Below are 27,359 nucleotides of genomic sequence, written 5' to 3' on the forward strand. Positions count from 1 at the left end.
AACTTCAAACATATTAGACAGGAAGGTTAATCTTTTAATCTTTATCTGACACGTCATAAATTTTCTAAGTAAAGACCGCATTTTAGCATTCAGTATTAACATCTTAACAGATATAAACAAAATATGACTCATAAATCATAATTCTGTTAGTGAATAGGCCTCTTGTCTTTTATAAGTTAAAGATAGTATTTTTCATCAGAGGAGAGAATGAGTCTAAGGTTGCCAAACCTGCAACATGCCTTCAAGATGAGTTTCTGAGATTGATTTTGCAGTTAGATATTCAAAAGAAAGAAGTTTACTCATCCTCACCTTCCATTGAGCCAATAGATGGACCATCATTTTGTACCCAAGTGAAAAGATCAGCTTTGTTTTGCTACCATTGTAGCTTTAGCCAGAAATAATTTTTATTGGGTCTCAAATTAAGAAGCTTTGTCATATACACCAAATAGCCCGAAGTTCAGATCAGAAGGCAAAGGTAGCTTCCAAATAGACTCTACATAAGCCTGTATTTGAAACAAAAAATCCTGGATTTTGGGACACTGCCAGAAACTATGAAATAAGTCTTCTAATGCTGTACTGCTTTTCTGATAATCTGGAGACTTGCAAATTGTAGCTTGGAAAGCTCTCTCCTGAGATACATATACCTGACACAGAAATTTAAATTGAGCTTCTCTTAATTCAACATTTTCAGTTGATCTATTATTCTTTTGAAAACAGCATCTTAAGTGTTGTACTGAAAAACTATTTATTTATTTATTTATTTAAAATTTTTATATACTGACATTCATCCAGGATATCATATCGGTTCACATTGTAACATAAACAGGCGCCAGGCATGGCGCCTTACATTGAACGATTAAAACATGTAAACAAGGTATTAAAAGAGGGTGGGAGATAACATGGGAAAGTTTGCATTAAATTATAAACAATTAAATTACAAACAATTACAGTTTGGCCATTTATTCCATTCACCAAGAATTTGAGTCAGAGGATCTCATAAGAACATAAGAAATTGCCATGCTGGGTCAGACCAAGTGTCCATCAAGCCCAGCTTCCTGTTTCCAACAGAGGCCAAAACCAGGCCACAAGAACCTGGCAATTACCCAAACACTAAGAAGAACCCATGCTACTGATGCAATTAATAGCAGTGACTATTCCCTAAGTATAATTGATTAATAGCTATTAATGGACTTCTCCTCCAAGAACTTATCCAAACCTTTTTTGAACCCAGCTACACTAACTGCACTAACCACCTCCTCTGGCAACAAATTCCAGAGCTTTATTGTGCGTTGAGTGAAAAAGAATTTTCTCCGATTAGGCTTAAATGTGTTACTTGCTAACTTCATGGAATACCCCCTAGTCCTTCTATTATTCGAAAGTGTAAATAACCGAGTCACATCTACTCGTTCAAGACCTCTCATGATCTTAAAGACCTCTATCATATCCCCCTCAGCTGTCTCTTCTCCAAGCTGAACAGCCCTAACCTCTTCAGCCTTTCCTCATAGGGGAGCTGTTCCATCCCCTTTATCATTTTGGTTGCCCTTCTCTGTACCTTCTCCATCGTAACTATATCTTTTTTGAGATGCGGCGACCAGAATTGTACACAGTATTCAAGGTGCGGTCTCACCATGGAGCGATACAGAGGCATTATGACATTTTCCGTTCTATTAACCTTTCCCTTCTTTAATAATTCCTAACATTCTATTTGCTTTTTTGACTGCTGCAGCACACTGAGCCGACGATTTTAAAGTATTATCCACTATGTTGCCTAGATCTTTTTCCTGGGTGGTAGCTCCTAATATGGAACCTAACATCATGTAACTACAGCAAGGGTTATTTTTCCCTATATGGAACACCTTGCACTTGTCCACATTAAATTTCATCTGCCATTTGGATGCCCAATCTTCCAGTCTTGCAAGGTCCTCCTGTAATGTATCACAGTCTGCTTGTGATTTAATTTTGTATCATCCGCAAATTTGATAACCTCACTCGTATTCCTTTCCAGATCATTTATATATATATTGAAAAGCACCGGCCCAAGTACAGATCCCTGAGGCACTCCACTGTTTACCCTTTTCCACTGAGAAAATTGACCATTTAATCCTACTCTGTTTCCTGTCTTTTAGCCAGTTCGTAATCCATGAAAGGACATTGCCTCCTATCCCATGACTTTTTAGTTTTCGTAGAAGCCTCTCATGAGGGACTTTGTCAAACGCCTTCTGAAAATCAAAATACACTACATCTACCGGTTCACCTTTATCCACATGTTTATTAACCCCTTCAAAAAAATGAAGCAGATTTGTTAGGCAAGACTTCCCTTTGGTAAATCCATGTTGACTGTGTCCCATTAAATCATGTCTTTCTATATGCTCTACGATTTTGATCTTGAGAATAGTTTCCACTATTTTTCCCGGCACTGACGTCAGGCTCACTGGTCCTGCTTGTGCATTCAGCAAGGCCCTATTAAATCTAGCACAAGAATGTTTTCTTTCTTACTCCCAACTAGATTTTCGCCCAATAATCCAATCTTGAAAACCTCAGGATTATTCCTTAATAGATCAAATGCATAGTGTTGTACTTGTAAATAGGCAAAGAAATCCTTATGTGGTAATTGGTATTTGGATTAAAGTTCTTGAAAACTGTGTATTAAACTGGAATATCCAGAGAATAGATGATGCATTTCTGTTAGACCGCTTTGCTTCCATATTCTAAAAACCTTATTCACTATGCCAGATATAAACTGAGGATTATCCTGTAGTGAAATGTATGGGAACAACAGAAGAATGAAAAGATGGATCGGTAAAAATGGACTTTTATTGGATCCATCTTTTCATTCTTCTGTTGTTCGCCACATTGGATCGGTTACCGGTTTGCTTCCGTGAAATGTATGGGGAAATATCTTTTCATAATAGAAACTTACAGAGAAACACCCAAGCTGCATGGCAAGAGGACAAAAGTATATAATCTCTAATGCTTTTTGGTATTTCTTGCTCAACAATTTCAATCAGTGGATTAAGACAGTAAGGTCTCAACCAGCCCTGCACTAAGTCATAGGGAGAAAACCAAGATGTCTGAAACAGTCAATCATGTAAGTGCCTTAACATACTCGTAGGTTATATAACTGAAAGCTAGGGCATGTCAAACCCCCCCCCCCCCCCCGATCTGATGTTCTCATCATAAAATCTATTGGTAACCTTGCTCTCTTGCCTGACCAAAAAAAAAAATCCCTAAGCATCTTATTCAATTCCCTGAGGTCCTTCTTTCTCAGCCATATGGGGGAAGCATCTGCAATACATATAGCCATTTCGGGACTACCGTCATTTTAACTAAATTAATTTTTCCAAATAGTGAGAGAAGGAGATCTCGCCATCTTTTGAGGAGACCCTTCCATATTCCGTGAAAGGGGTTTAACATTGGCATCATAAATTCTGCCATTATCAGCTGGAATTGTAATCCCCAAATACCTTATTTTCCCCTCAACCCAGCATAAGGGGAAGTCTCCCATTCAAAGCCACCTGAGCATTCCTGAGATATCTAATACCTCAGACTTATCTTGGTTTATTTTCAATCTTGCAAATGATCCAAAATCTAATTGGTGGTGTAAAACTTTGTGCAGAGACTCTATTGGGATTGTAAGGAAGACAAGAACATCATCTGCAAAGGCCGCTGTTTTAAAAAAAATGCCCATCCCCACTGAGACCCTGAATAGAGTCAGCCTCAATATTTCTGAGAAGACTGTCTATAGATAAAATATATAGTAGCGGAGAAAGAGGACAACCCTGTCTCAGTTCTCTCAAGATCCAAACGTCCTCAAATTTATATCCATTGGCTATGATGTTAGAAATCAGGGAGTTATTGAGAAAATAAATATATTTTAAGAAATCCCCATCTATCCCAAATCTTCACAATGTTGAAAACATATAGGACCAAGAGACCCAGTCAAAGGCCTTTTCAGAATCATATCCTATTGCCACAGCCTTGGTATTACTGGATTTGCAGATAGACATTGCCAAAGTTAATTTTACTAATTGACAGCAGGCCGCCCTATCCTTAACAAATCCCACTTGATTAGGAGAGATAACAGATGGTATAACTAGACTTAATCTGTCAGCTAGGATTTTAGCAAAAATCTTCAAATTGCAGTTTAACAAGGATGTTGGTCGATAGGAAGCAGGGGAGAGTGGATCTTTCCCTGCTTTGGCCAATACTGTAATATATGCTGTATTAAAATTAGGTGGGAAACAGTTTTCCCTCAGTGCTCCCAGAATAAAGTTCCCCAATGGACCTACCAAATGTGAACTCAAAATCTTGTAGTAATCGTAAGAAAAACCATCGGGCCCCAGAGCTTTACAGGATTTACTAATTTTAATGATTTGGAAAATTTCAGATAATTGAACAGGTCTATTCAGAAACTGTAGCTGTTGGCTTGAAAGAGAAGAGATTGACAAATTCTGAAAAAATTGATCATTTATTTTTTATTTATTTATTTGTATTTTTCTATACCGGCATTCAGGGAGTTCGTATCATGTCGGTTTACATAAAACAAGGGGTGAGAAATACATTATAACGTAAATAACTAATAACATAAGAGTATACATTAAAAAGTAAAACAAGTGCATGGAAGAAAAAAGTTACAATAAAACGGGGGTCATTCTAACTGGGATTAGAGTTAGAGGAAAGATAAAAAGTTTAACGAGAAGTAAAACATTGTAATGATTGGTAGATAGAGACTGTTTCAGTTTAATAGGAAATGTTCAGTAATGCTGCATTTGATGGTAGTGAATCTTTAAGGGTCCGGAAATGCTTTCATGAACAGCCATGTTTTCAGTCTTTTCCTGAAGGTTGGAAGACATGGTTCCTGTCTTAGTTCTAGGGGGATGGAGTTCCACAGTGGGGGACCTGCTGTGGAGAAGGCCCGATCTCTCAATGTTATATGTTGGGTGGTATTGTTGTGTGGTACCTGTAGATATTTTTATTTATTTATTTATTTATTTTTAATTTTTATATACCGAAGTTCTTGTAGGGACTACAAATCACTCCGGTTTACATAAAATGAAGAACTGCTCAACAGAGAGCGGAGCTTTACATGGAACCGTAGAACATATGGAACAGTATAACTGGTTGACAATTTAACATAATACTAAATAAAGTGATAATAGTTTAACTGGAAATAAATAAAGAAATATAATATTTTATATATAAGAAGTATAACTATTTAACGTAAGCAAAGCCAAATAAATATATGAAATAAAGTGAATTTTTGAGCTCCGAGATAATTGTCCAGTTGCAGGTTCTTAATAGTAGTATTTGATACAGTGTCCATAATTAAGGGATACCTAGTAATTAGGAAGTCTGTCCGTCACAGTAAGATTAAGCGTCTGGGAAAGCTTGTTGGAAGAGAAAAGTCTTCAGTCTTTTTTTGAATTCTTGATGACTGGGTTCTAGTCTAAGATCTGGGGGAAGCGTGTTCCACTGGTGTGGGCCTGCTGAGGATAGCGCTCGTTTGCTCAATGATGATTTTAATTGCGGAGCATGCAGTGTTCCTGTGTATGCGCTTCTGATTGGTCTGGAGGAAGTGTGCGGTTGGAGTTCAGAGCTTAATGTGATGGGGGCTAGTTTGTTTGTCGCTTTGTGTATGATAGTGAGTACCTTATAGAGTATCCTTTGTTTAATGGGGAGCCAATGTAAGTTCCGAAGGATTGGGGTGATATGATCTTTTTTATTAGTGCTAGTTAGAATTCTAGCCGCTGAATTCTGAACCATCTGTAATGGTTTGATAGTGTTGGCGGGTATACCTAGAAGCAGGGAGTTGCTGTAGTCGAGCTTAGAAAGAATGATGGATTGCAGTACTAGCCTGAAGTCGGAGAAGTGAAGTCGGAGCAGTTTGTAAAAGCAGTCCTTTGTGGTATTGTTTACAAACTTTTTTAGGTTTAGATGATTATCAAGCCATGCTCCAAGGTCTCTGACGTCAGATGAGAATGAGTTGTTTGTGTTTGGTAGAGAGAGGCTGGATGAGATTGTGTGTGGATCCTGGGAGACAATGAGCATTTCGGTTTTATTAGCATTCAATACTAAGTTGAGGCTCGAGAGTAGGTTTTTGATGGGCTGTAGGCATTCGTTCCAGTACGTGATGGTTTTTTGAAGGGATTCTGTGATCGGAAGGAGTATTTGTATGTCGTCTGCATAGAGGTAATGGGTAAGCTTAAGGTTTGAGAGTAGATGGCAGAGAGGGAGGAGGTAGATATTGAAGAGGGTGGGTGAAAGTGATGATCCTTGTGGGACTCCTTGTTCTGTCAGGATTGGATGCGATTCTTTGTTGTTTATCCTTACTTTGTAGCATCTGTTGCTTAAGAAGGAATGGAACCATCTAAGGGCTGTGCCTTTGATCCCTATGTTTGCTAGTTGGTCTATTAGAGTAGAGTGTTTTACCGTATCAAATGCAGAAGAAAGATCCAGAAGAATGAGCAGGTAAGATTGTTTATTCTCCAGATTAACGAGGATTGTGTCAGTGAGAGATAGTAAAAGCGATTCGGTGTTTAGGCGTTTTCGGAATCCATATTGAGCTGGGGATAGAATGTTATGATCTTCTAAATAATCGGACAGTTGCTTGTTGACAATTTTTTCCATCAGTTTGGCGATAAGTGGTAAGTTTGCGATGGGTCTAAAATTAGCTGGGTCTGATGGGCAAGCGTTTGGTTTCTTTAGTAATGGTTTCAGTATTGCCAATTTTAACTGGTTAGGAACTAAACCTTGAGAAAGGGATGTGTTGATAATTTCTGCAATTGGTTTTGAGATGGTGTTTGGAATGGCGATGAGGAGATTTGTAGGTATTGGGTCTGATGGGTGGGAGGAAGGTTTGAATTTTTTGAGTGTGTTTTCAATCTCCAGTGAAGAAGTGAGCTCAAATGAATCCAGGCTTGTGGTTTGTTGCGGCAAGGATGTGAGATGGTGTGTTAGGGTAAGGCTGTTGGATGTGATTGAATGGGTAAGGTTGGTGATTTTTGTTTTGAAGTAGTTGGCTAGTTCGTTTGCTTTGTTGAGTGCTTGGTGGTCTGGGATAGTAGGAGGAGATGGTTTGGTTAAAGAGGACACGTAGGAGAAGAGAGCCTTTGAGTCGAATATAAAGTGGTGTATTTTTTTTCCGTAGAATTCTTTCTTTGTTCTAAGGATTGTATTCCTGTAGTTGTTGAGCGATTTATAGATGGCATGTGTTGAAGTGGTTGGGTTTTTTCTCCAGCTTTGTTCTTTTTTTCTAAGAGATTGTTTAAGGGATTTAATTTCGGGTGTAAACCAAGGTTTCCTATTGTCTAGTGTAGGTTGTATGGTTTTGGTTGTAGTTGGGCAGATTTGATCTGCAATTTTATTGTTAATATTGATCCAGGAGGTAGTTGCAGTTGTTGCGTCTGTGAGATCTAGTTGCTTTAATGCTTCAGACATCTTTTCACTGAGTATGTCTGGAGAGCATGGTTTCCTGAAGTGGATGGTGGTTTTGTTAGTGGTTTGAGGTGGTGGGTTGTTGATATTGAGGGTTGTGTGGATAACTTTGTGGTCTGACCATGGAACTGGTGAGCAGGTGGGGTTGGTATGAATGTTAAAGGGTTCGTTAATAAAGATGAGGTCCAGAGTGTGGCCTGCCTTGTGTGTAGAACTGTTGATAATTTGAATAAAGCCCAAATGGTTGAGAGAGGAAAGAACTGTTTGGCAGTTGATGGATTGTGGAGAAGCATCTACGTGTAAATTAAAGTCTCCGAGGATTATAGCGGGTTTGTTGGCGTTTATGTGTTTGGCTATAAGTTCTATCAGTAGAGAGGGATCCAATTCTAAGGTTCCTGGTGGTGCGTAGACTAAAGCTATTTGGATTTGTTCAGATTTAAAGAGGGAGAATTCTAGTTTGTTGGAGGAGTTGGTAAGTTGTAAGGTAATATTAAGACATTTTTTTGCTGCAAGAAGGAGACCTCCACCTCTTTTTTTGGGTCTTGGGACGGAGAATACGTCGTAAGATTGTATGGGCAGTTGATTTATGAGTACAGTATCTGTGTGTTTTAGCCATGTCTCTGTAATTGCACAGATATCTGGGTTGGCTTCTATGAGGTAGTCACTGAGGATGTCCATTTTTTTGGAGAGCGACTGAGCGTTGAATAGTGTTAAGGTAAATAAAGAGAGACCTAGGAATTGTGTTATCGGTGCGATCATTATTGGTAATAGTCTTTGTTGTTGTGTGATGTTATTAATTGCAGGTTTTGTGTGCTTTCTGAATTTGTGCCAGATTTTAGGTATGGTGCAGAGGTGCATTATTGTGGCTCGATTGGTTGGGAACAGTACTGTAATGTTGAAAATGGTGCTTTAGGTATTGGACACTCTGGGTGAATGGTGTCTAGGCTGGATGCTTGCTGGTGCGGCTGGTTGATTGCTGGTGCGGCTGGTTGATTGCTGGTGCGGCTGGTTGATTGCTGGTGCGGCTGGTTGATTGCTGGTGCGGCTGGATGCATAGTGTTGAGGCTGGTTGATTGCTGGTGCAGCTGGATGCTTAGTGGTGCGGCTGGTTGATTGCTGATGCGGCTGGTTGATTGCTGGTGCGGCTGGATGCTTAGTGTTGAGGCTGGTTGATTGCTGGTGCGGCTGGATGCTTAGTGGTGGGGTTGGTTGATTGCTGGTGAGGCTGGTTGATTGCTGGTGCGGCTGGATGCTTAGTGGTGAGGCTGGTTGATTGCTGGTGAGGCTGGTTGATTGCTGGTGCGGCTGGATGCTTAGAGGTGAGGCTGGTTGATTGCTGGTGAGGCTGGTTGATTGCTGGTGAGGCTGGTTGATTGCTGGTGAGGCTGGTTGATTGCTGGTGAGGCTGGATGCTTGCTGGTGAGGCTGGATGCTTGCTGGTGAGGCTGGTTGATTGCTGGTGAGGCTGGATGCTTGCTGGTGCGGCTGGTTGATTGCTGGTGCGGCTGGATGCTTAGTGGTGAGGCTGGATGCTTGTTGGTGAGTCTGGATGATTGCTGTCGATGTTATTTGCAAGTTGGCGGGTCTGGGTGCGTGTTGAGGGGGCTGGTATGAGTATGAGCCCTGGAAAATGGGTTCACTGGATGCATGCTTAGTTGATGTTGATGTAGCGTGCTTCAGTTATAAGCCGAGGTGTGTGGCAGAGTCTTTTGTGTGGGTGGTTTCAGCTTGTGCTCCGGTTCGCACGAAGGGGCGCACAAAGGGGCAGCTTCTCTGATGGGTCTGTTGGAGGAGTGTTTTTTAAGAGCTATTTGTAGATGGAGTGGAGCCAGTCCATGGATATTCTTGTAGATTGTGGTGAGGGATTTATGAATTATTCTGTAGTGGATTGGTAACCAGTGTAGGTCTTTAAGGACTGGTGTAATGTGATCTCTTCTTCTTTTGTTTGTTAGAATTCTTGCTGCGGTGTTCTGTATCATTTGGAGCGGTTTAGTATGTGATTTATTTATTTATTTTATTTATAGATTTTTCTATACCGGGGTACGTAAATAACATCACCTCGGTTTACATTCAAACAGTAATTCAGCATTGCGCTTTACAATTTAACATGGTAACTGAACAAATACAATACAATATATAACTATGTATTAAAAGAATATAAGCAATATATGAGAGATTGTGGCGGATAGGAAGAGTAGTTGAGGATACAGATCATTGATAGTAGGCTTTTTTAAATAGCCAGGTTTTAAGGTTTTGTTTAAATTTTTTGTGACAGAGTTCCTGGCGTAATTCAGAGGGCATGGTGTTCCATATAGTTGATCCAGCAATGATGAAAGATCGTTCTTTTGTACTGGAGAGTTTAGTCAGATTGGGTGCTGGGATATTTAGTTTGGCTAAATTCTGGAATCTCGTTGGGCAGGAAGACATTTTGAATTGCAGTTGATCTGTGAACCAGAGCATTTCTCTGTTTTGAATGGCTTTGTGTATCAGCGACATAGATTTATAAATTATCCTGTAAGCCACGGGTAGCCAGTGCAAAGACTGAAGAGCTGGAGTGATGTGATCATGGCGGCTTGTGTCAGTGATAATGTGGGCAGCTGCATTTTGCAGCATTTGCAAAGGTTGAATGGTGGCTTTAGGTAGACCCAGTAACAGAGCATTGCAGTAATCAATTTTTGATAAAATAGTTGCTTGTAAGACTGTGCGGAAATCATATTGGTATAATAGAGATTTAATACGTTTAAGAGTGTATAGCTTAAAGAAACCATTTTTTACCGTGTCCGCGATGAATTTTTTAAACGTGAGATTGCTGTCAATGATGATACCAAGGCTGCGTACTTGTTGTGAAATAGAGGAGTTGTTTTGAGAAATATCAGAGTTGATCAGAATTGTATTTTTTGGAGGTGAGATTATGATAAGTTCAGTTTTATTGGTATTTATAGCCAATTGGTTGTCTGTGAGGATTGTTTTAATTTCTAATAAAGCTACCTTCCAGGTACTCAGTGCATTTGTGATTGTGCTGGTTATAGGTATGAGTATTTGAACATCATCTGCGTAGATGAAGTGTTGAAGACCCAATTTAGAGAGTAACCGGCATAGCGGTGTAAGGTAAACATTGAACAATGTGGAGGAGAGAGAAGATCCTTGGGGGACTCCTTGAGAGAGGTTTCTTGGCTTGGATTCACTTCGTCCACATCTAACGCTGTATGTTCTATTGCTCAGAAATGACTGAAACCATAGTAAAGCCGATCCCGAGATACCTATTTCAGATAGACGGGTAATAAGGGTGTTGTGGTTTACCGTGTCGAAAGCAGCTGATATATCAAGAAGGGCGATGAGGTATGATTTGCCAGCATCTAAAGCTTTTAGTAGCACCTCAGAAAGTGATATCAAAAGCGTTTCCGTGCTGTGGTACTTTCTGAACCCATATTGGGATGGGAAGAGTATTTGATGATCATCTAAATAATCAGTTAGTTGTTTGTTGATGACTCTTTCCATAATCTTTGAGAGGAAGGGTAGGTTTGATACTGGTCGAAAGTTTGCTGGATCAGATGTATCTAGGTTAGATTTTTTTTATCATTGGGGTAATGATAGCATGTTTAAGTATAGAAGGAACTATGCCTGTGGTGATGGATTTGTTAAGAATCTTTGCAATAGGTTTTGCTATTGTAGAACGTATTGTAAGAAGAGTCTTAGTAGGTAAGATGTCTGTGGGGTGGAAAGCTGGTTTCATTTTCTTTAGAATTGACTCAACTTCAATACCAGTAGTAATCTCAAGATTAGATAGCTTTGTTTCAAATTTATCTTGAGCGGCTGATGTAGCTTGTGATGATGTGATGATGGGATGCCTAGTAGGATCGAGTTGCAGTAATCAATTTTCGCAAATATTATTGATTGGAGCACTGTTCTATAATCATGGAAGTGAAATAGGGGTTTTATTCTTTTTAATACGTGCAGTTTGTGGAAGCAGTCTTTGGTTGTTTGGTTGATAAACGATTTCAAATTTAGCCTGTTGTCTGTGGAGACTCCTAAATCTCTTACTTTTGAGGTTTGCAAGTTGGCTGGCGGGTTTGTAGTGATTTTGCAATTATCTGGAGAGATTAGAATGAATTCACTTTTTGATTGGTTTAGGATTAGATTTAAGCTGGATAAGAGCTCGTTAATTTCTTGAAAGCAATTTTCCCAAAGTTCTAGTGCTTTAGTGATGGATTCTTTGATAGGGATCACAATCTGGACGTCGTCGGCAAATATGAAGTGTTTTAGGTTCAATTTGTTTAGCAGTTGGCAAAGCGGGAGAAGGTATAAGTTGAAAAGTGTTGGTGAGAGAGAGGAACCCTGAGGAACTCCTTGTGATGATGGGTATCTGGAGGATTCTTTGTTGTGAATTTTAACTTTGAAACCTCTGTTTTCTAGGAATGTTTTCAACCATGTTAGTGCTGATCCTGCAATACCGATGTTCGCTAGTTGATTTAGTAATATGGCATGGTTCACAGTATCGAAATCGATCATTTTCCTTACCACCACCCTGTCTATCCTCTGAATGCAGAAGCTTATAAAAGTCCTGCAAAACTTCGCAGATGTCTGAGTTTTCAGTTACCGTGATCCATTTGAGAGACTTAAGCTTTTCAGTAAATGAACTTCCTCTCCACACCCACTATGTATTAGCTAAGAATTTCCCAGCCCTGTTACCAAACCGAAAAAAATTGTTTTTTTGTAACATACGTTGTGCTCTCTGATACAATACAGTATTTAGGCTTTCAAGAACTCTCCTATATTCTTGGATCCCGTCCTTATCAACCTGTCTTCTACCAATTTCAACTTATGTTCTAGTTGTAATATTAATTTATTCAATCTCTTATTTCTGGCTATCAGATATGATTTAATTGCCCCTCCCCCGTAAGACTACCTTACTTGTTTCCCAGAACAGGACAGGGGAGTGTCTGTGCTACAAATTATTAGTTTCAAACTCGTTCCATTTCTTAATTAGAAAAGATTGAAAATTGGAGTTGCCTCTAAAATAACTTGGGAATCTCCATATACGCTCTCTCCAGAGTTTAATTGTGCGTTGAGTAAAAAAGAACTTTCTCAGATTAGTTTTAAATGTGCCCTATGCTAACTTCATGGAGTGCCCCCTAGTCTTTCTATTATCCGAAAGAGTAAATAACCGATTCACATCTACCCGTTCTAGACCTCATGATTTTAAACATCTCTATCATATCCCCGCTCAGCTGTCTCTTCTCCAAGCTGAAAAGTCCTAACCTCTTTAGTCTTTCCTCATAGGGGAGCTGTTCCATTCCCCTTATCATTTTGGTAGCCCTTCTCTGTACCTTCTCCATCGCAATTATATCTTTTTTGAGATGCGGCGACCAGAATTGTACACAGTTTTCAAGATGCGGTCTAACCATGGAGCGATACAGAGGCATTATGATATTTTCCGTTTTATTCACCATTCCCTTTCTAATAATTCCCAACATTGTTTGCTTTTTTTGACTGCCGCAGCACACTTAACCGATGATTTCAATGTGTTATCCACTATGACGCCTAGATCTCTTTCTTGGCTTGTAGCACCTAATATGGAGCCCAACATTGTGTAATTATAGCATGGGTTATTTTTCCCTATATGCATCACCTTGCACTTATCCACATTAAATTTCATCTGCCATTTGGATGCCCAATTTTCCAGTCTCACAAGGTCTTCCTGCAATTTATCACAATCTGCTTGTGATTTAACTACTCTGAACAATTTTGTGTCATCTGCAAATTTGATTATCTCACTCATCGTATTTCTTTCCAGATCATTTATAAATATATTGAAAAGTAAGGGTCCCAATACAGATCCCTGAGGCACTCCACTGTCCACTCCCTTCTACTGAGAAAATTGTCCATTTAATCCTACTCTCTATTTCCTGTCTTTTAGCCAGTTTGCATTCCACGAAAGGACATCGCCACCTATCCCATGACTTTTTACTTTTCCTAGAAGCCTCTCATGAGGAACTTTGTCAAACGCCTTCTGAAAATCCAAGTATACTACATCTACCGGTTCACCTTTATCCACATGTTTATTAACTCCTTCAAAAAAGTGAAGCAGATTTGTGAGGCAAGACTTGCCTTGGGTAAAGCCATGCTGACTTTGTTCCATTAAACCATGCCTTTCTATATGTTGTGTGATTCTCTTCCATTCAATTTTGCAACAAGAATTATAAATCTAGCTGGGTCCTGAATTATCTTCTGCTCTTGCAATTGAACATTCTTATGAGTCAATATTGCTACCCCAACTGTTTTACCTACCGCTGCTGAGTATATACACGACTGAACCCATTCTTTTTTAAGTTTAGTGCTTTCTGTATCTGAGATGTGTTTCTTGGACATATGCTATTGAGAATCATGTAATACATTTCTCCTCTTGATGGGTGACCCCAGACCCATTTACATTCCATGAGATAATGCAGATATCTTTACTTATCTTGAGAAAATATAAAGAACCAATAAAAGGAATTCATATTAATCGACCTGGGACACCCAGCCTTGCCCCATATCAAGTCAAATGCCTGTGGGGGATGCCTGTACACTTCCTGAGTAACAGAGTCTAACATAAGAACATGCCATACTGGGTCAGACCAAGGGTCCATCAAATCCAGCATCCTGTTTCCAACAGTGGCCAATCCAGGCCATAAGAACCTAGCAAGTACCCCAAAACTAAGTCTATTCCATGTTACTAATGCTAGTAATAGCAGTGGCTATTTTCTAAGTCAACTTAATTAATAGCAGGTAATGGACTTCTCCTTCAAGAACTTATCTAATCCTTTTTTAAACACAGCTATACTAACTGAACTAACCACATCCTCTGGCAACAAATTCCAGAGTTTAATTGTGCGTTGAATGAAAAAGAACTTTCTCTGATTAGTTTTAAATGTGCCACATGCTAACTTCAATGAGTGTCCCATAGTCTTTCTATTATCTGAAAGAGTAAATAACTGATTCACATCTACCTGTTCTAGACCTCTCATGATTTTAAACACCTCTATCATATCCCCCCTCAGCCATCTCTCTTTAGTCTTTCCTCATAGGGGAGCTTTTCCATTCCCCTTATCATTTTGATCGCCCTTCTCTGTACCTTCTCCATCGCAACTATATCTTTTTTGAGATGCGGCGACCAGAATTGTACACAGTATTCAAGGTGCGGTCTCACCCTGGAGCAATACAGAGGCATTATGATATTTTCCGTTTTATTCACCATTCCCTTTCTAATAATTCCCAACATTCTGTTTGCTTTTTTGACTGCCACAGCAAACTGAACCGACGATTCAATGTGTTATCCACTATGACGCCTAGATCTCTTTCTTTGGTGGTAGCACCTAATATGGAACCTAACATTGTGTAACTATAGCATGGGTTATTTTTCCCTATATGCATCACCTTGACTTATCCACATTAGATTTCATCTGCCATTTTGATGCCCAATTTTCCAGTCTTGCAAGGTCTTCTTGCAATCTATCACAATCTGCTTGTGATTTAACTACTCTGAATAATTTTGTATCATCTGCAAATTTGATTACCTCACTCATCTTATTTCTTTCCAGATCATTTATAAATATATTGAAAAGTAAGGGTCCCAATACAGATCCCTGAGGCAGTCCACTGCCCACTCCCTTCCACTAAGAAAATTGTCCATTTAATCCTACATGTGAAAGGTCAGTGTTGGCTTTTAAGGCCTATGACGATCCAATTATCTTGACGACGTCCTCTTTGCAGTGTAGCACAAACTCTAGGCAGGTATAACTGTTATTCAAATAACTGAAATTGTTACGAGCAGAAAGAGATCGAGCACCAGAATAAAAGCAGAAGTGCGTTTTGCTCCCCCTCTGTAAATGCTGGGAACTACGTATTGAAGTTTGGGGGAATATGCCGATTGTAAGCCAAGCTGTCTTCCAGTATGGTCTGGCTATATAGCAACCAAATACTGTTCTTGAGAGTCCAGGGGAGTTCAAAAACTTCCCTTGCTGATGTCCAGTGAGACAAGAACTTTATCAATTCAATAACTTGCAAATAAACTATAACAAACTATAACAGGTGGAGGAAAATGTATGGAAAAGATAGTTAACCTGAAACTCACCGATCACCTGGAAAAACATAATCTTATTCCTGTCCCAATTCAGTTTCCATAAATTCTTTAATACTGAAACACTGTTAATATCCCTCACAGACACCCTCCTCAAAGGACTCGACAAAGGCCAATCCTACATTCTAGCTTTGTTAGATATTTCATCAGCCTTCGACACCATCAGTCACAACATTCTATTAAATCGCCTCTCTGAGATAGGCATCACTGGAATAGCCCTTACTTGGTTTGAATCCTTTCTCAACAATAGATTCTACAAGGTCAGAATAGGCAATAATGAGTTCAAGCCCATTAACTTAACCCAAGGAGTTCCCCAAGGCTCATACCTCTCCCCGACCCTCTTCAATGTTTATCTTCTGCCCCTCTGCCAACTCCTTGCTGACCTAGGTCTTACACATTATATCTACGCGGACGATGTGCAAATCCTTATTCCCATCACAGAATCCATACCGAAAGCCCTCAAGACCTGGGACAACTACCTTGCTTCTATCAACCACCTCCTCTCAAACCTTAACCTTCCTCTCAACACATTTATTTTTATTTATTTTTATTTTAACATGTTTTGTATACCGTATATTCGGTTTTGCTATCATCCAAAACAGATACTTATCTCCCCAGATCACTACAACCCCTCCCCCTTGGACCACTCCTTCACATTCCCCCTGCATGTAAGAGACCTAGGTGTCATTCTTGATAGCCAACTCAATTTAAAACAATTTATCAATAACACCACCAAAGACTGCTTCTACAAACTGCGGGTTCTAAAGAAATTAAGACCTCTCCTTCATTATAATGACTTTCGGACAGTCCTCCAAGCCACACTATTTTCAAAAATCGATTATTGTAATACACTACTCTTAGGCCTTCCCACAACTACCATCAAACCTCTCCAAATGCTGCAAAACGCAGCAGCTAGAATCCTCACCAATACCCATAGAAAAGAACATATCACGCCAATTCTTAGAGACCTACATTGGCTTCTGATCCACTCCAGAATACTCCATAAGAGCCTCACAATTATTCATAAAACTCTCCACAACCAGAATGTTCACTGGCTTAATGACTCCCTACACTACCATATCTCTAACAGACCCACCAGATCCGCCTACAAAGGATCCCTTGTAACACCCTCGCCCAAACTTACCCAACATATGCCTACCAAAGAAAGAGTGCTATCTAAGCTGGACCATCAATATGGAATTCTATGCCTCCTGACTTACGCCAAGAACACTGCACAAGGACTTTTAAGAAAAAATTAAAAACGTGGCTGTTCAAACTGGCATATACATAAGCTCGCCCTCTCACCCTGCTTCCCCCTTCCCCCTGGTTCTAACCCCCTAGTTTCCACCCTTCCCCCCCTCCCCCACGTACCCTATAATAAAATTGTTTATTTATTGTATGCCGTCAATTTCAGTCATAAATTATTTATGCCTGTTTAATCACTTATAAATGCCGGTCCTCCTGACCCTCCTTTTTTTCTCCCCATCATACCCATCTTGTTCCTTTCTCTCCTTGTTACATGTAATTTTTACTTTCCTTTCCAAAGTTAAATTTGCTGTTATTTGTAAACCGATGTGATATGCAAATAAATGTCGGCATATAAAAGTTTTAAATAAATAAATCTTCCCCCCCACCCCCTTCTCTCTCTGACCTACTCTGGTTGTGAATATAGTCTTCCAGAGATTATAAATTTAAAGACATTTTGTCCACAAATTCCTTTGCCTCTTTAAATTTCTCAAAAAGGTGAGATTTTTCCTCGTACTAGATAATGGAGTCGTGCGGGATATTGTAACGTCAATTTTACTTGCTTCTTTACTAACGTCGAACACAGAGGATTGAATTATTTTTGCTTTTGAAAGACCCCCAACGAAAAACCCTGGAACCTGCGAATTGTCTCTTTCTGGTATGTCAGTTCTTCGATCTTATGGTGGGCCTGCAAAACTTTTCGTTTCTGTGACCAATTGAGAAATTTGCAGGGCTTCGCTTCCTTTCCTCGCTTGTTTCCTCGCCTATGAGCCCGCTCAATTCTTAATTTTCCAACCAGCTCCGGTAAAGTGAGGGCTTCAAGCAGCCACTTTTATAGGAAGTCTGCCAAATTTTGATCTTCCACACTTTCAGATAGACCCACCCGTCTGATGTTGTTACGCCTGGATCTATTCTCTAGATCTTCTTGCAGTGCCACTTGCTTTTCTAATTAAACTTTGCCTGTAAGGGCCAGGGTGTCATCTTTAAGGGTCAAGACTCTCCCTTCCATCCCACTCTAGCCTTGGTTTGAATTCTGAAATTTTAGTGCTAAGATTGGAGATTTGACCAGAGATAGAGTTCAGTGTGCTCTCTAGAGCCACCACTACTGCCACGGGCAACTCTGGTATAGCTTCATTATTGTTAGGATGGTTGATCTGGGTGTCTGTAATGACAGCCGTTTTGTCCACCTGAGCCTTTAGTTTTTCTTTCTGCTCCCCCCCCCCCCTTTAGGGGCATAGTCGACAATGATTTTTGCATAACATTATCTATTGACATGTAAAATTTCATCCCAAATCGAAGCTGCTCCTCTGTGGCCCCAAAAACAGCCAGATACACGCGATATTGTGGGGATGATACCCGGAGCCAGGATCAGCACGTCTGCCTTGGCTCACCACATCATGTTACCTCCCCAGAGCAGCAAATTTAATAAAACCACTTCAAAACAAAACAGAATGACACATTAAATTCACATCATAACTGAAACATTAAAATATAAATAAATAAATGAATAAATAATATCCAAGTGCTCAGGTGAGAATCATCTCTAAAAATCCCAAGCACTGAGAAAAATTAGGATACCATGCAATTAAAAGCTTGGTTAAATAAACGATCCTTCAGTAGTTTCCTTACACTCAAATAATTAGTTAGCAATTAAATATCTCTAGGAATAGAATTCCATAGCCTGGATATTAATCAAGAGGAAGGCTCTTGTTTGAGTTGAAGACAGTTTAGCTCCTAATGGAGAGAGAACTATGAACAAATTATGTTAGTCAACCAAGGAGTGCATGTTGGAAAGTAACAGATGTTCAGAGAGATAATTAGGTCCTGGGCATTCAGTGCCCTATAAACTAAGAGGTCGATATTCAAAAGAGTTCCAACTAAGTTTTAGGCCTAGCCGGATAAAGCTGGGCTTTTAAATATCCTGCCCCTCTGAAAGTTTTAACTCCATAAGTCATTTTCGCAGCTAAAACTTAGCCAATAAAAACAAACAAACAAACAAAAAAAGGCAGGGTAGGGACATAACCAAAATGTATCCATCCATCACTGATATTCAGCACTAGCTGATTAAACATCACCAAGTATATTTAGCGGAAAGTAAGTTCGTCTGAATATTCAGCTGAAGTTTTCAGATAACTTTACCTGGATAACTTTGCTGCTTGCTGGCTTATGGAATATTGATTCCAAAAGTTAAATTTTAAACTTTATGGTAGGGATTGGCAATCAGTGTAGGTTCCTCAGTATTGGGGAACTGTATCCATAAAATGTCATCCCTGTCAATAACCTTGCTCTTGCATTTTGGATTAACTAATTTATATAAAGTTTTCTGGGATAATCTTGTGTAAAGTGAGTTCCAATAGTATATTTTAGATGTCCAACCCAATGGAACGCCCTTCCTGCCCACCTCCGCCTTGAGCCATGCCCCATGAAGTTCAGAAAAATGCTCAAAACATGGCTTTTCCACCAGGCCTTTCCGGACTAGCCCCCCCTCTCCCACTATTCACCCCGACCCTCCCCCCTCTTCGATGTAAATATGTTTACCCTCTTACCCACTTCTTCTATGTAAATAGGTTCATACCCACCCCGAATCTTTATAAACATGTTATGCTCTATATATCATTCTGTTGCAATCTTTGTAGATATGTTCATATCCCTCCACTCCCCCCCTCTTTCTTTCCTAGCTTGTTATCTGGCTCCTCCTCATAGCCTCCTCCCTGTTGTTTATTGTTCTCATGTTACCCCCTCCCTGTTTAATGTAATTTCTACCTTCGTTATGATATAAACCGATATGATGTGTATTTTAATATTGGTATAAAAAAGCTGTTAAATAATAAATAAATAAATGTCATGATTGCATGCATTGCTGCTGAAGGTCCTTTTCCAAAAAAGATGAAACTTGCCTTGATGGCCTTACCTGAAAGAAAACTACCTTGGACATATCAGCTTCATTGAGGGGTAGATTTTATAAATCTACGCGCGCACGTACTTTTGTTCACGCACCAGGCGCGAACAAACGTACGCTGGATTTTATAAGATATGCGTGTAGCTGCGCGTATCTTATAAAATCTGGGGTTGGCGCGTGCAAGGGGGTGCACATTTGTGCAACTTGCACGCACCGAGCCCTGTGCGCGCTACCTGTTCCCTCCGAGGCCGCTCCGAAATCGGAGCGGCCTCGGAGGGAACTTTCCTTCTACCCCCCCCTCCGGCCCTATCTAAACCTTCCCCCTACCTTTGTTGTTAAAGTTACGCCTGCCAGAGGCAGGCTGCTGGCGCGCCATCACCCGACCCGGGGGCTGATCCGGAGGCCTCGAACACGCCCCCGGGCCGGCACCACGCCCCCGGAATGCCCTGAAATTCACGCCGCCCACCCGACACGTCCCCTTGCGAAGCCCCGGGACTTACGCGCGTCCTGGGGCTTGCACGTGCCTCCGAGCCTATGCAAATTAGGCTCAGCGTGCGCAGGGGCGTTTTAAAAGGGTTATGCGCGTACCTTATGCGCATAACCCTTTTAAAATCCAGCCCTGAGAGTTTAGATTCAAGAAACACTCCTAGATCACAAATATTGTCGGTGAATAAGTAGTTTCATCTAGTTTTTAGTCATGCTTCTTTAAATAAGTTCTGAACTTTTCCTACCCTAAGAACATAGCAACAGCCTCTGTCTTTAATGAATATAGCTTCCTTTTATTTAATTTCAAACACATGATCAACTCTTATCAAACTGCACTTTAGGTTGTTGATCATTTAATCTGAATTTGCCTTGGTTGAAATAGAAAGTAATACAGGAATTTGTATGCTTCCCAAATGGTAGAAAACCAGAGAAGAAAATATTTGGGTGACTGGATGGACCATTTTGTTCCTTCTCTTCCATAATATACCATACTAAAATGTCATAATATTCCATAATATACCATACTAAATTGCGCGCCTGGTGCAGTCCTTAGTGGGAGGGAATCCCAGCCATTACATAACAGCATCACCTGGGTGGCATTCAGAATGTAAATGCATCGGATTTTGAAAGTAGCCGTGGTATGTGGCCTGCTACAAAGGACTTTTATTGAGTCCTTTGTAGCAAGCCACAGAGGGATAGGGTAGAGACTAATCCAAGAAAACCCCTGGTGGCCAGAAATGTTCATAACTTTGAGTTGTGTTGATTTGTTTCTGATTTGACTGAAAGCTGAAATGTGAAGAAAGATGCTCTAGAACAAAAATATTCTGATGGGAAGAATTTTCTTTTTCTTTTTAAAATTAATTAGGAACTCCAGTGACCCCTGTTACTCCAGCCAGTGTGGTACCAGGTCTCCCTGATCCTTGGATGGCTCAGATTGCCAACACAGATACACTTGCTGCAGTAGCTCAGATCTTACAAAGTCCTCAGGGCCAACAGGTAAGAATCGTTAGTTATTTATTCACTTTCATCAGCTCGCTCTTTTGTGCATGCTGCTGCTCCTTTTTAAATTTTTACACGTATGGAGAAAAACTCAGCAACAGCGCAGTGTAGTATAGGGGAAGGCATTTGTTAAGTAACCTCTTGCTAAATAGTTTGAACTTTGTAAAGCTCTCAAACAAGAAATTCAGTAGGCAGGCTGGTTCTTTCTGCAGTGCTCATTTCTCATCTCATTTTGAACATTTTTGACTGTGTATGTACATGTTGGACTCTGCTATCCAATAAAAAGCAAGGCAAAGACAAGTCTGAAATAACTTTAGAAGGAATACATTTATAAAATATTTATTTTTGGGACTTTTTGCCACACTCCTTCATCTGTCAGATTTGTTTCAGTAGTGGGTTGCAGATTATCCAGCCATTCCAAGGCCAAATAGAACAAATTTTAGTAAAAAATGCCTCCTTCCCTGTACGTACCAGGATCAGTCCAGATGGTGGGTTATGTTCCCCGTCCAGCAGATGGAGTCAGAACAAAGCTCGAGGGGGGAGGTCCTATATGACCTCATCCCTTGTGCCTCAATCCTCAGTATCTTCTGACTCCAGCAGATGTGAGCAGGGGACTTTTCAGTCCCCAGCGCAGGATCTTAGGTTTTTCCCACCTTTTCCTGTACTTTGAGGGATCAAGTAGAAAAAAAAAAAAAAAGACAGACTTAAATTTATCATACTTTAACTTTACTTGAGGGGAGTTTGGCTCAGAAATTGTTGTCAGGAGCGGGGGTGAAAGGAACTTGTTGACAGACTGCTTCTATTCTTTCCCCCTGTTCTCCCTTCTTATTTTGGGTAAGTGTTTTGGTTCTTTACAGACCTTTCTTTTCACCTCTTGCCGACCATTTCGACACTGGAGGGTGGCGAGACTGTTGAGGGCTTCTGCCAGGGCTCCTGGCCTAGTCCTTCCAACCCCCCTCCTCCCGGGCCCGTGTTGCCGACATCGACCGCGGCCCCGAGAAGCGTCATTCCCCGGGGCCGCCGGCTGCTAAGAGGTCCTTTCCCCGGCAGCGATTCGAGTGTCGGCGACGCAAATCACTGGTGTCTTCAATTTTTCTGCTGCGCCGCCTGGTTCCTGCCTCCCCGGGAGAGATTTTCCTCCTTACCTCATGCCTCGTGCGCCGGCCTGCGCATCTTGCGGTCGACTAGGGAGCTGCCTCTCTATCGAGGGGCTGTGCTCAGGCTGTCGTCTGGCGGGGGATGCTGTTTCGCCATCGGGGGAAGGCACAGGAAACCGCGGGGACGAGGGCACGTCTCGTCAGCGGCAGGCCCCGTTCCCGCTGAGCGCGGGAACGGCGGCCATTTTATTGTCAGAGGAGGAAGCTGGCGGTTCAGATTCTGAGGAGACGGGGGAACCGATTCTTCCACAGCCGGTCGGGTTGACACCCTTGGCTGACCAGGGAGGCAAGCTGTCAGTCGGAGAGCCCTCCGGGGGTCCCCCTCCGGGGCTGCCTGGGTTCTCCCCAGAGTTTGTGGTCCTCATGCATCGTGCTTTTCTACAGAGCAGCAGCCAGCCTATGGGATCGTCCTGGGGTCCTCCCCCCGCCAAGCTACCGCGACTGGATCCCTCTCTGGGGGGGCTGCCGGCACAGGGGCCGGTCCAGCCTCTAGGGACGACACAGCTTCCCCACAGGGCTCCCGTGGGACCGCCTAGGGGCCTCCAGGTAATCCCAGAGGCCCATTCGGGGAGGATCCCACTCTTTCGGCCCAGGTGGAGGGCGACGATCCGAGGGTCCTTCACATTTTCCAGGCCGAGGAGTTGGAGGGTCTCATTCCGCATATCCTTCAGGAAATGGACATTGATCCTCCTCCGGATCCCACGACTTCGGATCCCAAGGTAAGAAAAGGAGACCCTCTCCTGGCGGGACTTCGGCCTCTTGCCAAGGCTTTCCCTACGCATCCCAGTTTCTTGCAGTTGATTTCCAGGGAATGGGACACACCGGAGGCCTCCCTTAGGGTCAGCAAGGCCATGGAGAAGCTTTATCCTCTTCCGGTGGAGTTCCTGGATCTCCTGAAGGTTCCGGCGGTGGACTCGGCGGTCTCGGCAGTTACAAAGAGTACCACCATTCCGGTCACGGGCGGAACGGCCTTGAAGGATCTGCAGGACAGGAAGCTGGAGGTCTACCTGAAGCGAATTTTCGAGGTCTCAGCCCTCGGGGTGCGAGCGGCCATCTGTAGCGCTCTGGCGCAGAGAGCGGGCCTTCGTTGGGTTCAACAACTGCTCACCTCGCAAGATCTCCCGGCGACCGAGGCACAACAGGCAGACAGGTTGGAATCCGTGATGGCATACGGGGCGGACGCTCTGTATGACCTTCTCCGGGTCCTATCTCGATCCATGGTGGCGGCAGTATCGGGTCGGCGGACTCCTCGTCCAAAACGCGCCTGGGGTCATTGCCTTTTAAGGGCAAGTTCCTCTTCGGGGAGGACTTGGATCAGATCATTAAGTCACTGAACAAGAACACTGTGCACAAGCTCCCGGAGGACAGGCCCCGCTCTGCCAGATCGTTCAGTTTCTCCAGGAACCGGTCCCGGAACCAGCGGCATGCTCGGACGATCAGGCAGCAACAAGCACCCAGGACTCCGTCATATCGCTCTCAGAGCTGGAACCGGCCCTTTTGCGGACGTAGGCCAGGCAGGGAGGCTACAGGGCCTCGCTCGGCCTCGAAACCAGCGCAATGATGCCAGGCCAACCCACGAGCCGACTCTGCGGGTGGGGGGCCGGCTCGCTCTTTTTTACGAGGAGTGGGTCCGTATCACGTCGGATCAGTGGGTCTTGGACATCCTAAAGAACGGTTACACATTGGATTTTGTTCACGCCCCCAGAGACAGGTTCATCTTCTCCCCCTGCGGATCTCTTCACAAGCAGCCAGACCCTCCAGTGACTGCGGGCCTTAGGGGCAATAAGACCGGTGGCCGCTACCGAGCTGGGGCGAGGTCATTACTCCATCTATTTCGTGGTGCCCAAGAAGGAGGGTGCGTTCCGCCCCATCCTGGATCTCAAGTCCGTCAACAGGGCTTTACGGGTTCCACGCTTCCGCATGGAAACGCTCAGGTCGGTATTGGTGGCGGTCCATCGAGGGGAGTTCCTAGCCTCGCTGGATTTGACAGAGGTGTACCTCCATATTCCGATTCATCCGGATTTCCAAAGATATCTTCGATTCAAGATACTAGGACAGCATTTCCAGTTCAAGGTGTTACCTTTTGGCCTAGCAACGGCTCCGCGCGTGTTCACGAAGGTGATGGTAGTAGTCGCAGCAGCCCTTCGCCGGGAAGGGATCCTGGTTCATCCGTACCTGGACGACTGGCTCATACGGGCGAAATCCCGAAGCCAGGGGGGGTTCAAGCCGTGGACCGGGTAGTGGCTCTGCTACGATCCCTCGGCTGGATAATCAACTACGACAAGAGTCACTTCACGCCCTCTCAGTCGCTGGACTTCCTGGGCGCCCACTTCGACACAAGGGCAGGCAAGGTGTTCCTACGGCCGGAGCGGGTGCAGGCATTGCGAGAACAGGTCCTGCGGTTCTCATCACTTCAGGACCCAACTGCTTGGGACTACTTGCAGGTTCTGGGAACCATGGCGTCCACGATCGTCCTGGTCCCGTGGTCCTTTGCGCATCTTCGACCCCTGCAGAAGGCATTGCTGTCCCGGTGGAAGCCGGTGTCACGGGACTACCGGGCGGTCCTCCCGATCCTGCCGGCGGCTCTTCTCAGTCTCCGATGGTGGTTGGATCCTCGGCATCTGGCTCGGGGAGTGTCCTTGGAGACGCCGGACTGGATAGTGGTCACCACGGATGCCAGCCTCACCGGGTGGGGGGCAGTATGTCGCTCCAGTTCCATCCAAGGCACGTGGACGAAGGAACAGCGGAAGTGGCCCATCAACCGACTGGAGACCAGGGCAGTCCGCCTCGCGCTACAAGGGTTTCTTCCGATGGTTCGTCAGTCATGATCCTGTCGGACAAATCAACTACGGTATCGTACATCAACCGGCAGGGAGGTACGAGGAGTCGACTGGTCGCGTGGGAAGCGGAAAAGTTGATGCAGTGGGCGGAGCGCCACCTGCTTCGGTTATCTGCCTCTCACATAGCAGGCGTGGACAATGTCCAGGCAGATTTTCTCAGCCGACAACGCCTGGACCCAGGGGAGTGGGAACTCTCTGCGGAAGCGATGCGTCTGATAGAGCGACGTTGGGGGAAACCCCACGTGGATCTCATGGCCACGGCAGGAAATGCAAAGGCTCGTCGCTTCTTCAGTCGCAGACAGGAGCACGGCGCGGAAGGGGTCAATGCCCTGGTTCTTCCGTGGCCCAGACAGGTCCTTCTGTATGTCTTCCCTCCGTGGCCTCTGGTAGGAAAGGTGATCTGTCGGATAGAGACTTACCCAGGGCCGGTAATTCTGGTAGCACCGGAGTGGCCGCGGCGACCGTGGTACGCGGATCTCCTTCTCCTGGCGCACGGGGGCCGATTCGGCTCGGCCACTTCCCTCGGCTTCTCAAGCAGGGCCCCATATTTTTAGAGGAGGCAGATCGCTTCTGTCTTGCGGCCTGGCTTTTGAGAGGCGCAAGCTCAGGCGTCGGGGCTACCCGGAGCCAGTTATTTCCACCCTACTGCGGGCTAGAAAGACGTCCACCTCCGTGACGTACGTGAGGGTGTGGAAAGTCTTTGAAGATTGGTGTGTCACCCGCTCTCTTGTCCCGAGTCCTGCCTCTGTGGTTCAGATCCTGGAATTCCTACAGGCTGGCCTGGAGATGGGGCTGGCGTATAATTCCATTAGGGTTCAGGTGGCGGCATTGGGAGCTCTGTTGCAGAACGGGGAAGACTCACTCCTTTTGTCGAACCCGGATATTCTCAGTTTCCTCAAGGGGGTCCGTCAGCTGAAGCCTCCTTCCAGACCGCCCTGTCCGTCTTGGAGTCTCAACTTGGTTCTCCGGGCTCTTGGTGGGCCACCGTTTGAGTCCTTGCGCACGGCCACCATCAAGGACCTCACCCTTAAGACCATATTTCTGGTAGCCATTAGTTCAGCACGGCGCATTTCAGAGCTACAAGCTTTGTCCTGTAGAGAACCTTATCTACGTTTCTCTGACGGCGGGGTTTCCTTGCGGACGGTACCCTCTTTTCTGCCGAAGGTGGTTTCTTCTTTCCATCTAAACCAGTCAGTGGAACTTCCTTCCTTCTCGGCGTCGGATCCCAGGCATCTCCGGACCTTGGATGTCAAGCGATGCCTGATGCAATATTTGGCAGCCACTAATGACTTCCGTCTCTCGGACCATCTGTTTGTTCTATGGTCGGGTCCCAGGAAGGGCCACATGGCTTCCAAGACCTCCATCGCTCGCTGGCTGAAGGGGACGATTTTCTCAGCGTATCTAGGCAGTGGGAAGCAGCCACCTCTGGGTGTCAAGGCACATTCTCTTCGGGCACAAGCCGCGTCGTGGGCAGAAAGTTCGTCTGTGTCGGCCCATGAAATTTGTAGGGCGGCCACCTGGAAGTCACTTCATACTTTCTCCAGACACTATCGTTTGGATGTCCAGCCCCCTGTTTTCGGGTCATTCGGAGATAGTGTTCTGCGAGCAGGGCTGTTATCGGCCCACCCGGTGTAGGGAAGCTTTGGTACATCCCAATGTCTGGACTGATCCTGGTACGTACAGGGAAGGAGAAAATTATTCCTTACCTGCTAATTTTCGTTCCTGTAGTACCAAGGATCAGTCCAGACACCCTCCCTGATAATTTGGGGTTGTTGTTTGGGATAAGCCTCTGCTCGCTACATCTACTTTTCTGCTTCTTTTCAGCTCACCCTGGGGCTCCAGGGTTCATTGTTCTTACAGTTCGGTTTACAAGTTCCGTTGTGGATTGTTTATATTAGTTATTCTTCGTTAACGAATTTTTGGCACAGATGTTATTCTTGATCCCTCTGTCTCTTCTCTTCTTGGCTTTGTAAGTCTAGTTACTGAGGATTGAGGCACAAGGGATGAGGTCATATAGGACCTCCCCCCTCGAGCTTTGTTCTGACTCCATCTGCTGGACGGGGAACATAACCCACCGTCTGGACTGATCCTTGGTACTACAGGAACGAAAATTAGCAGGTAAGGAATAATTTTCTTGTCTTTGCCAGGAGCAGAATTGGATTCTCTACCAACAGAATATA

The 27,359-nt window shown here is 43.6% G+C and overlaps 1 protein-coding gene across 4 annotated transcripts in view; it reads left to right on the top strand.

Annotated features, from left to right (window-relative positions):
* The window catches only part of SCAF8 (SR-related CTD associated factor 8), a 686,214-nt gene that overhangs the window by 132,551 nt on the left and 526,304 nt on the right, over window positions 1-27,359 (top strand). For all 4 annotated transcript variants that reach the window (XM_029596704.1, XM_029596703.1, XM_029596702.1 and 1 more), the window contains exon 6: window positions 21,049-21,179. In XM_029596704.1, the coding sequence (XP_029452564.1) occupies window positions 21,049-21,179 (131 nt within the window). The remainder of the gene's footprint in view (window positions 1-21,048; window positions 21,180-27,359) is intronic.

The sequence above is a fragment of the Rhinatrema bivittatum genome, chromosome 3, assembly GCF_901001135.1.
Source record: "Rhinatrema bivittatum chromosome 3, aRhiBiv1.1, whole genome shotgun sequence".
Taxonomy (NCBI): Eukaryota; Metazoa; Chordata; class Amphibia; order Gymnophiona; family Rhinatrematidae; genus Rhinatrema; species Rhinatrema bivittatum.